General features: G+C 35.5%; 2 protein-coding genes and 1 pseudogene across 2 annotated transcripts; 2 read left to right on the top strand and 1 right to left on the bottom strand.

The window, feature by feature from the left end:
• Positions 1–1,244: 1,244 nt before the first annotated feature.
• Positions 1,245–1,663, bottom strand: LOC140149722 (histone H3, embryonic). Its single transcript, XM_072171780.1, has one exon. It carries the CDS (start codon positions 1,653–1,655, stop codon positions 1,245–1,247), a length of 411 nt encoding a protein of 136 aa, XP_072027881.1. The 5' UTR covers positions 1,656–1,663.
• Positions 1,664–3,204: 1,541 nt separating this feature from the next.
• LOC140149723 (late histone H2A.2.2-like) lies at positions 3,205–3,588 on the top strand (annotated as a pseudogene).
• A 3,339-nt stretch (positions 3,589–6,927) lies between these two features.
• On the top strand, positions 6,928–7,513 carry LOC140149724 (histone H1, gonadal-like). The gene has a single exon (XM_072171781.1). The coding sequence runs from the start codon at positions 6,929–6,931 to the stop codon at positions 7,511–7,513; it is 585 nt and encodes a 194-aa protein (XP_072027882.1). The 5' UTR covers position 6,928.
• The last annotated feature ends 4,580 nt before the right edge of the window (positions 7,514–12,093 follow it).

Genomic DNA, 12,093 nt, shown 5'->3' on the forward strand with positions numbered 1-12,093 from the left:
TGTATAATGTAAATAACATCTTGAAATATATATGTTACTGAGTTATTATGTGTTTTATATGATGTTTTTATGGATCAATGTTCATTTAATAATGGCATGTGAGTTTTAATAATTATTGCAAACTGTACAAATGTATTTGAGATTTATATTCTTTTAATGTATCTTTTAATAATGGCTTGAGTTGTAAATTGTATAATTATATTCTTTGTAATTCTCTATAATTATATTCCTTTTATGTATTTTGCAGGGCCCCGTGTTAGACCAGCTTCGGCTGAATCGGGCTGCCCTGGGTAAACATGTTGTAAATAAATAAAAAAATAAATAAATAAAGTATAAATCATCAGATTTATAAAGTTTACTTCAAGTACTGTTAAATATCAAAAATATCAATTTTTAATTATTTGCCATAAAATGTGTATTACATTGCGAATTTCAAAAAAATCAAAATTATTTGAAATCAGAAGGACATTCTTCGTATTCAGAATGCAATTCGATATGTCTGATGTGCTCTAATGTCCCACAATAAATACTGTCCAAACGTTCATACCACACCCCTTAACTCCCTCTCTATCTTTAACCTAAAAGCTGGCAAATACGACGGATCGTTGTATACGAATCTGGAACACTTTAATTGTGGAATAAACAAACCAATGAATAACAAACAAACATTACAGTAAAGCACAATTCTACAAGTTATACGTTGGATAAGGGTTATACATTAAATGTCCCCTGGTTTGATTAACTTATCACATATTGATTAAAATATAATTATGCACATCGATTTTGTAGTCAAAACGGTGCGCCAAAATTTTATAACAAGCAGGAGGTAATAACATTTCTTGAAATGTTGATTTCCACTAAAATTTTAATATCACCAACTTATTGTTGTTGTACAATACCACTTTAAAGAGGAGATTAATTATCAAACAGGTTTTCATGAGACAGCTTCTTTTAATAATTTTATTTACAATAGAGTTTCATTAAAGCAAAATATATGGTTGTCTTTTATTTTAAAAGACAGTATTTAACAAACTGACAAAACTATCTATATAGATGATTATTACTAGTTTAAAAACGGTAAACGTTTAACGGTTTAAAACCTTTGTCCACCCTGATTAGAATGATATCTAGGTTTTTATTAGTATAAAATGTTCATACAATTCAAAGCACATTGTCATATTCTCTTTTTGGACTATTTGGTGGCTCTGAAAAGAGCCGGTTGTTTGATGTCAGATAGACAAGATTTAAGCGCGCTCGCCACGGATGCGACGTGCAAGTTGGATGTCCTTTGGCATGATGGTCACACGCTTGGCGTGGATGGCGCACAGGTTGGTGTCCTCGAAAAGACCGACCAAGTAAGCTTCGCTAGCCTCCTGAAGGGCCATGACGGCAGAGCTCTGGAAGCGGAGCTCAGTCTTGAAGTCCTGGGCGATTTCACGGACTAGACGTTGGAAGGGGAGCTTGCGGATGAGGAGCTCGGTGCTCTTCTGGTAGCGACGGATCTCACGAAGAGCCACGGTACCGGGCCTGTAACGGTGAGGCTTCTTGACGCCACCGGTAGCTGGGGCGGATTTGCGAGCTGCCTTGGTGGCCAGCTGCTTGCGTGGAGCCTTGCCTCCAGTAGATTTGCGTGCGGTTTGCTTGGTACGTGCCATTTTCTCGAATCGTTTTCACGAAATGATTTCAATTCTAAATTAGTTTGCCTTTTATACACTTCGTGAATAAAGGCACAGAAGTCAAAATATTGCGCTAAAAGCAAATCAGCAATATGATTGGCCAATTAAACAAGCAATCTGATTGGACAACTAGGTAAGATATCTGATTGGTCTACAACGTTGGCGCTTATTGTAAAGATGGATGAGTCGATTGAAAAGTCGATACCAAACGTTGAATATTGGCGCTGGTGGAATATTACACTTACGTTAGAATAAATAGAAATTTGAAATGGCAGATATAATGCCTCACAAGAGGAGTATCTACAATCTTGGAAAAAAGTCCTTTCAACACTTGGTACACGTTGTCGCAATTCCATGTAGAATTTGCAATGATCATGAGAGTGACGTGTATTTTGGTTTTGAACAAACATGACATCTACAACAATGATTTACCCTTCCCCTCTCTCCATCAATCAATGTTGGAACACTTTGGAAAACTGCTGAAGACATTGGCATTTCCCAACATTGCACTGGGGAGAGGAGGTGTCAGTTTTTAGTTCTTGACACAAAAGCGTTGCAAGACTTATTTCCAAGATTGTAGCAATGTGGCAAAATTTCTATAACTCATCTTGGGTAGCGATAGCAGAAATATGAATTATTTAAAATGAAGGGTTTCAAACTGGTCTATTAACAAAAAACACATTAGCCACATCATGTTAACCCTTAATACTCCTACCATGACTTTGACGGCGTGAAAGAAAGCTTAAATTCTTTCGTATGTTAAGCAAACCTCTAAAAGATTTCTACATTAGTTCTAAATTCTAAATTACACATAAAAAGTCTGCATGAAAATCTAATTTTGGAAAATGTCTTTAGCGTAAACATTCGTTTGTCGTAAATGCTAGTACTTCATGTACTTAATTTGCACCAATCCCATCATTTTCGGAAATATGGACCAAAATATCAACAAAAAAAACCTTACTAATTCCGATTGATACATTTATTCATTTATTTTGTCAGATACCAGTCAATTACACTACATATTTTGATCAATGCCACTCGGTGATTGGTCAAAATAAGGATACTTTTAAGGATACTTTTGGATGTGCTTTGGCATGATGGTATGGCGCACAGGTTGAAATCAGAGTTGAAATATTAAAATATTCCTTGTGAGACTTCAGCAGGAGCACACAAAAATATATAAAAGAAATGTTCTAATTTCGTTGGTTATTCATTTATATCAACATGGTGTTATTTTAGTGTAATTTACATTTGTACTGCTTCCGATTACGTTGCTTCTTCGTAGACGTGTCAAGAAAAACATTGCCAAAACGTATTTAAAAAAATGAAAGTAGTAATTTTACACTATCAATACGTCAATATGTTACGAGTATGCACCAGTCAATACTAAATCTACGTTTTGATCAATGTCACTCGCTGATTGGTCGATGTACAAAGAACTAATCCCTTGTGAAGCATCGGTAGGATCCCACTAAAACACATATAAGGACTTGTAAATTTTCTAATGTTATTCATTTTGTATCGACACTGAACAAAATACAATTCATCATGTCTGGACGTGGTAAAGGAGGAAAGTCAAAGAGCAAGGCTAAGAGCCGCTCATCCCGTGCAGGACTTCAGTTCCCCGTTGGCCGTGTGCACCGCTTCTTGAGAAAGGGCAACTATGCCAACCGTGTTGGTGCTGGTGCTCCAGTCTCACTTGGCAGCTGTCATGGAATACCTGACCGCTGAGATCCTTGAGTTGGCTGGCAATGCTGCCCGTGACAACAAGAAGACCAGAATCAACCCACGTCACTTGCAGTTGGCTGTCCGTAACGACGAAGAGTTGAACAAGCTTCTCGGAGGTGTGACCATCGCTCAAGGCGGTGTTCTGCCCAACATCCAGGCTGTTCTTCTGCCAAAGAAGAAGTAAACTGACTTACTAGTTTACACATGTAAAGGCTCTTTTAAGAGCCACCATATATTCCAAAAAGAGATCTTGAGCTTGTAAACTTCCTTTGTTTGTTTTAAATAAGGCCTAGGCGTTTTGATTTTTCGAATTATGATATTCTTGGCTTGTTTCAAATAATATATAACATACCTGTTAGTTTGTCGCAAAGTATTGGCCTATCGGCACAAAACATTATTTTAAAAAACAATGGAGGGGTTGGGTCATTGGGTATAATATTTTTAAAACAGGGGTCATTGGGTATACAATTTCAAAAAGGCGTTATCGGGTAGAAAATGTGGAAAAAATCGGGGAAAATTCTGTGCTTCTTGTTCTAAATCTCCCAAATTTAAAATAAAAATTTACTGAAATAAGAAAATGTGCAAGTTTCCGCATTATTTTGTGGCATTTTGATGGTACTATTATAGAAAAAAGGGGGTCATCGGGTATGACATTTTAAAGAAGGTGGTATATTAGACTTCCAAAAAGGGGGTCTATGGAAAGGCACACATATACGAATTAAATAGAGATTTTTAATTTAAAGTTTTTCAAACTGAAGTTTTATATTAACAAGTGTAGGTTTCAACAATCAAATTTTCAGGCCTTTTTAAATTTAGCTAAAATTTAATTTAAAATTGCATATAAAATTGCAGAAAAAAACCCCGTAAATTGGGAAACCACTAAAGACGTTTTCATTTAACATCATATCTCACTTCTGTCTCAGAAGAGTGAATCTTTTATGTGTTTTTATTAGTCATCTTGATTTTTCCATTTTTACCTCTTCTGAATTCACTGATCACTCCCACTCAAATTTCATACTGGCCATTGTAAAACATGTAAACGGCCTGTTTGCTCACTTCCTACCACATTGCGGGGCTATTGATCAAAAACTATAAACATCGATTTATCGAAACGTATGTTTCTTGTGCATCCCAAGTTCTATAGTATGTGTTTTTGCTTATATTATGTAGGCCCTTTAGTTTAGTTTACATGTATCTTCTCATACTTCACCTGCATGTAATTTCCAGTTGTGATTTGTTGCTGTTATAGTTGTCTGTGTTTTTGTTTATTTGCTTCGGTGTGTTTGTGCTTTTGTATTGTTTGTGTGGGTTTCATTAAAATAGTTGTCTAAGAAGACCCAGCAAAACAGAAAGTTTTGGACATCATTGACAAAAGGTTGCCAGAAAACGTTTAAATGTCGGGTTATATAAAGAGTATATAAAGGGTATAAAACATTTTCATAACATTCAAAAACATTGTTTTTGATACCTTACTGCAAATAGTCTAACATAATGTTATCTAAGTGTTGACAAAATATTTGGCAAAAAATGTTTGCAAAAATATTTAACAATAACATTTTAAAATTATTGTTGTTGTGTGTTTTCATACAAAACGTTTTAAAACGTTTTCATTACCAGTATATAACCCGACAATTAATGTTACTTACAAACTGTGTTTTTATCAAAACCAAAACCCCCAAATATAATCTGTTTAAAACATTTTTAAAACGGTTGGGTTTGCTGGGGAGTCTGGCAGTTATTACTTGGTCTTGCTTCTTGGCTTCATATTTTTCTCTGATTTTTATTACGACTTGATTCGTCTTGTCAATGTTTGTATAGTGTTTTGAAACCTTGTATTAAAATGATCAAGATGTTGATGTATTAAAAATAAAGATATGCAAATAAAAATATGCAAAGACAAAGAAAAGCCTGAAATAGTACACGGTACTTATCTCTCCTCCTTTGTCCCTCCTCTCTCGGTCTTTTTACCCCATTTCCCTGAATCCCTCTCTATCTCCCCCCACTCACTGACTCCGCCTCTCCTCTCTCGCGTTCTCTTGTCATGTAGTATTTTGATGTAAATGGGTAAAATCTATTGTTTTATCTTAATAATCTATTGTCTAAAATTGATTGTCTTCGTGATTCCTCTTCTAGCTTCCGTAACTAGAATAGAAATAGGCGTGTTTACCATTATAGGGCCTGCTGGGGTGTGTGATTGATATCTTTGTCGGGGAGGGGGGGGGGGTCGAGGGTGTTGCTCGAGATGCAGAACACTTACCCATTTCTAAGGTTAATCATCAAAATTAGGGACGCATTTGAGGATTAAAACAAATAATGTCTTAAAGATTTAATTTCTTCCCCAATTTTCGTTATATTTTTAACAAAAGTATCGGTCAAATTATATGTTTTAAAGGCATTTTTGGGCGGAATGTGTGATACACTGATTAACACTTTATAATGTAGGTTTGTCCACTTTCGATCATCTCAAGCTTATTTGGACGGATTTTGAGTCGGAGGGCGAAGAGGAAAAATTAAATTCCGCCTTTGATTTCAAAATCTTGTGATTGCCTAATTTAACACCTATCATTTTATGCCTTATAATAATTTCTCCTGTATTCTTCAAATCTATCAGAATGATACAACCACAAATAATGTTGAACTGAATGAATTTTCCAGATTTTCTAATTCAATAATGGCTATGACACTGTCTGTTAGTAATTGACGTTGAAATAACCATGCGTGCTCGAACTAAGTTTGTTTTATACCTATCGTGAAATCACATGTCGGCCGATTATGCATTGCCATGATAAAAATCTACTTTTTATTCAGTTTGGAAAAATGTTAACCATTAGCTTATGATATCACGATGATATATTTTCAACGAAGAAATCGAATCGTTTGTTATCCTGCAAAAAGGAAAAAACAAAAGCGCGCTAATATCAGACGATGTCCGCCTGACAAGGCAATAAGAAATGGCGCAATTCTGGTGATACGCGTTTTTGTAGTCACCTCTTTAAACCTTCATATCTCAAGAAAACAAACATAACAGCACTATCCTTTTACAAAGATATACTGCCTATATATTATTTTTGAACATGCATTGACATAATATTGAACATAATAATATACTTTTGGTGAAATTTGTAAAAAATTTGGGAGAAAATCTGCACTTTGAAGAAACAAGTGATAAAATTTGCTTAAATTTGCTGCAATCATACTACATGTCATAAAATCTATTATTGCTGGAAAGCTTTTGATGTCAGCAAGCTAATAGCATCAAGAAAATTTTAATTTATGTATGCCACGGAGTCATAAAAACCATTTAAACAGAGTCACTAGCACAATTTCTTTGAGATTTTGATAAAAACAGTGATGTATAAAGAACGCGGGCTGTTGTGATCGATAAAAGCAAGTGATTACAAACACGTCCGCAATACGTCAGTAAATATACTCACTAACCGAGGCTAAGTCATTTACAGATTGTCTGTATCCCTGTTTACACGCACGTTTCTCATTTTGAGTAGCAAGCCACGTATAACTTCATCATGGTTCAACAAAAGAAGGCAGCTGCCAAGAAGCCAGCAGCTCACCCAACATACCTTGTCATGGTACAAGCAGCCATTGTAGCTCTCAAAGAGAGAGGTGGTTCATCAGCTCAGAAGATCAGGAGCTACATTGCCGCCAACTACAAGGTCGACCCGGCTAAGATGAAGGCTCCTCTTAGGGCCGCCCTTAAGAAAGGAGTTGCTAGCGGTGCCCTCGTCCAGGCCTCTGGCAAGGGAGCAAGCGGTAAATTCAAGCTTGGCAAGACGACCGACTCTGCAAAGAAAGCTAAGGCCGTAGAACGCCGCAAGGCTGCCAAGGCCAAGGCTGCAGCAAAGAGAAAGGCGAAGCGTGAGGCTAAGAAGCAGAAGGCTGCTGCAAAGAAGGCTGCTACCAAGGCCAAGAAGGCAGCAAAGAAGTCCGCAAAGAAGGCAAAGAAGCCCAAGAAGGCAGCAAAGAAGGCAAAGAAGCCAGCCAAGAAGGCAGCAAAGAAGCCAGCCAAGAAAGCAGCAAAGAAGCCAGCAAAGAAGGCAGCAAAGAAGGCAACAAAGAAGCCAGCAAAGAAGGCGGCACCCAAAAAGAAGTAAACAGCTTACATCAAGTAAACCCAAAGGCTCTTTTTAGGGCCACCCAAATTTTCAAAAAAGAGAAAATTAGTTTTGTGTCAAACATTGTATTGCTTTTTTAAATATTGAAAACTGTTTTGCTTACATATTAGAGTATCCATGTTAACATGGCTAATTAAGAAAGTATGTGGTTCCAAGTTTTATTTGTTAATTTACAAATCATCTCCTTTGAAATTCACGATATAATACACATTTTATGACAAATTATTAAAATTTGATATTTTCACATTTTTGATATATAACATTTTTAAACAATTTTTATGGCGTTTTGGGGGAAAATCCATATCTTCAATACGAAAGGACAAATGTTTCAATTGATCGTTGGCTTTTCCTTCCAGCTACATACACTTTAAGTATTTTAATGTTTACTTCGAGTACTGTTAAATATCAAAAATATCAATTTTTAATCGTTTGCCATAAAATGTGTATTACATTGCGAATTTCAAAAAAACAAAGTTATTTGATATCAGAAGGACATTCTTCGTATTCAGAATGCAATTCGATATGTCTGACGTGCTCCAATGTCCCACAATAAATTCTGTTTAAACGCTCCGACCCCATCCCTTAAGCACTGATCTCACATGCAACATAATACGCGTGTCTGTTCCTTAGAGTTAATTTGTTATTAACGATGGTTAATATTAAAACATAAATACAGTGACGTGTGAGGATACTGTACGTTGCAAATAAAATAGCGCTAATTTTTCACCAATAGCGCGAAATGTAAACAAATATTACTCCATTTACCGATATCTTAAATTGATTACAATTTAGCCGATATTGATCCTGGCCCTAGGTCTAAATAATACAGTGGGCAATCATAATCGCTCTTATGTAGCGGAAAATGGGATTTTTTTTCCGAATGGTTAAGGGCTGGGGTATGAGCGACCTTGAAGTACAGGTATCTGGAGAAGGGAAGCAACGAGTTACCCCAAATCACAGCGACAGGTAGTGACTGGGCCGCCGAGTGCTAATATATATTTATTTTGGAAGGTTCGTGTTTGTTTTAAATTTTGGGGCGTTTTTCCAAAATTTTATATTTTTGGCGATATTTCAAAAAAGCGACATGCCAAAGACAAATCTTTTTGCACATACTTTGTTATTGCTAATACAACTCTTTTCTGCATACCTACGTTACAATTCGTTGTGGTGATTTAGTAATATTATAAATTTTGTGACTGCATTTTGGCGTTTTCGATGCGATTTTAGGCTTACCGAGATTTAACGTTGATATCTGGTCTTGCTCCTTTTATAATTTTACTTTGACCGTCGGCTTTTGTAAATAACAGAATGTAGATTGGCTCTGAATAAGTATCGTAGTCCTCTTGGTGGGTTTTTTCATGGTATAATTAGTTTGTATTTGCATGTAACAACCCAAAATCGACTTTGAATTCGGGGTTGAATGCTGTTTCCGGAATACCTGTGGACTCAAACAAGTGCACGAGTGGCGACTATGGTTTTATACTTCCCGCATTCATGATTGCGTCAACGCCTAATAATATACTTCTTTGTATAGGTTGAGTGTAGCTGGTATACAAAAAAATTGGTTACATGTCAATGACCATTAACTTCAGGGATAGATCCTTTGCACGCCTTTCTATCATGCAGTATCTTTACCCACAGACATGTGCCCGTGTCATGTGCCAATATTGCGCAACGTTAAAGGTTAATATATATATTTTTGACACGGAGAAGACTGTGTGCTTCTATGGCCGAGTGGTCTAAGGCATTGTGGTTTCTAAGTTGCTGTTCTCGGTGTCGCTTGTTCGAATCCGAGCGTCTGTTTCTTTTTCTTATGCGCTGATTTATTTTTCCAGCGTAGGTTCTAGAAAAACTAATTTATAATTTCTTTTTGTATTATTTATTTATTTATTTATTTATTTATTTATTTATTTATTTATATATTTATTTAATGATGTTTTGGGGCTCGAGAGAACGGATTAATTAATTAATTAATTAATTAATTAATTAATTAATTAATTAATTAATTTATTTATTAATATTAATTTATTTGTTTTATTTATTTATTTATTTATTTATTTATTTATTTATTTATTTATTTTTCGATTGATTATTTGATGATTGAGTGAGCAGATTTATCGATTGCTACTTTAGTTGTGGGACTTCTATTAGTAGGGATGCCCACTCTCAATACAGTTTCCACTAGAACGATTTTTCATTTACTGTGTGCGTGCACTCACACACGTATTGTCTATGGAGAAACTGATCGATACAAGAAATCCCAGGCATGTTAAATGGCGTACATACTTGTTTTGATCCAAATGTAGGCCTATATCAGGGTGTTTCAAGAAATTCCTGATTCCACCAGAAAACATTCACCAAACTTTTTCCTGTTTGGTCAGTAAATAGAGAGGACCTTCCTGCATGAAGAGATCAACTTTTTTTACTGAAAAATTTAATGAGATGAGAACTACAACAGGTTGAAGTGACACCATTCCGTGCATCAGGTGTTCAAACGCAATTATCTCCGAATTTGGAGTGAATCAGACAAGCAAACTTACATACTCATAAAATTTAACTATTTATGAAGACAAAATGTGTAGGATGTTAAGAAATTTAAGAATGTTTAAGCCTACCGCGGCCCCTCTCAAATCATGCACTTCCCCGTGCACTTCTCACTACCATGTCCATTTCATAGGGAGTATAAAAACCGGGGACCATCATGGCTTCCATGCACACAGTGTATTGCTCAATGTAGTAAAGATAACCTTTGAGTTGGAGCAAATTTCTCAAAATTGGTAGTGATTAATGTTACCAAACTTATGCCATGATGAAATATAATAATTTTTGAAGATAAAATGTGCTGACCTTAAAAGATTGAACAATGTTTAAGACTACCGCTTTTCATTTGAAATAATGCACTTATTGTTCATCTCCTCTATGGAGATATTTTCCATGGCGGCCATCTATGATCATGCTTGAGGTTTCAACAAACAAACCATGGGTTTTGAGGTCTTATAGTTTTTGTTGTATGTCAACAAAATCGATTAAATTTTCAGGATGATCTTATTTTCATGTTGTTATAAGCAAATATAATGTTCCAGATAAGATAGTTAATAAATACATTAAGAAAAAGTACCTTAAAGTTGCACTTTCTGTTAGTATTCCTTTTTGGACTTTAACTTTTTAACATGTTCTAGCAGCCCTATATAAAACCGTGACACTCGAAAGGCCATATCTCTGGAATGAAACGTCCGATTAAGATTATTTAAACGCCAAAATGTTTCTTTCATCAATTCCCATCCAATAAGTTAGGTCTGAATCAATTTAAAAGTACTTCAATTTTTAGTGGACATGCCTACTATTAGAGTTTGAATGACATCGTACATTAGTATTGATTTTTCCGTTAAACATTATCAAGAATTAATATCACAGGTTTTATTGCAGATAGGAAGTTGGCTTAGTGATACTATCTGTTGATTCAGAACCGGAAGGTGCCGGGTTCGATTCCCACCTATGTCTATTTTTTTAAAGACTTGGAAAATTACTGCAGTAAGTTTATTTGGCGCGCGATCTCAGTTATTCATTTTCTGATGGCTGTGCCTCTTACAGGCACCCTCCTTCTGGAATCCAAACCACGGTTCGCTCATAACACCTCCCTTAAATCGTCATAAATTTATACCTAACAAGATATATACATTTTATTACTACTAATAGGCTTTTTAGAATTTTAATGCGGCCATATAATAATGTGTGACTTGCTTATAGAATAGATTCCTATGATCACATTGTGTCCCCTTTCAATTTCGAGCCAAACAAATGAGGTAAAACGAAGAAAATTGCTATTTCATTCCAGCGCCTACAATGCACGCAGCTGACGGGATGTACAAACAAGACGTAAGACGAAAAGCGATACACGCACTACAATGCATGTATAATCTGACCGATCGTATTATTATCATCATTATTGGCGGAGCTTCAATGTCTTCCTGATATCAAGTAATTTCGATTTTTTGAAAATCGCGATATAATACAAATTTTATGGAAAATTATAAAAATTTACATTATTGACACTTTTCAGCCCTCGAAGTGAACTATATAAATCTAATGATATGTACTTATAGCGCATGTAGCTAAGATGAAAAACTGACCAACATATGAAAATGTTGACCTTTTGTATTTAAGATATACATAAAGTTTCACAAAAGATACAAAGTCACAAAAGAAATGATGTTTGCCTACACCTAGGGCATTTGGAATTGTAGTCATCATCCGGATCAAACACGGAAATATCGTGAACCTGAGACTTGATTAAGTACAAAGAAGCGACCATTCTAACTTAGAAGGGAGTTGATTCCACTTGAGAACATTGCTCTGGAAATAGCTAAGCTTATAAATGAGACTCGGATTTACATGAGTAGAATTGCACATAACATTTGTCCTTTGGGTTTGTAGGTAGCTGCATAATTATACAAAGCGCATGATGAAATAAAACATGAACGAAATTTGATCAATAAGTTAAGAAGTCGATATTTTTTAGCTTATCCATTATTAACGTGGTAGTAGTGTTAATGCGAAAT

The sequence above is a fragment of the Amphiura filiformis genome, chromosome 4 (genome assembly GCF_039555335.1).
Source record: "Amphiura filiformis chromosome 4, Afil_fr2py, whole genome shotgun sequence".
NCBI lineage: Eukaryota > Metazoa > Echinodermata > Ophiuroidea > Amphilepidida > Amphiuridae > Amphiura > Amphiura filiformis.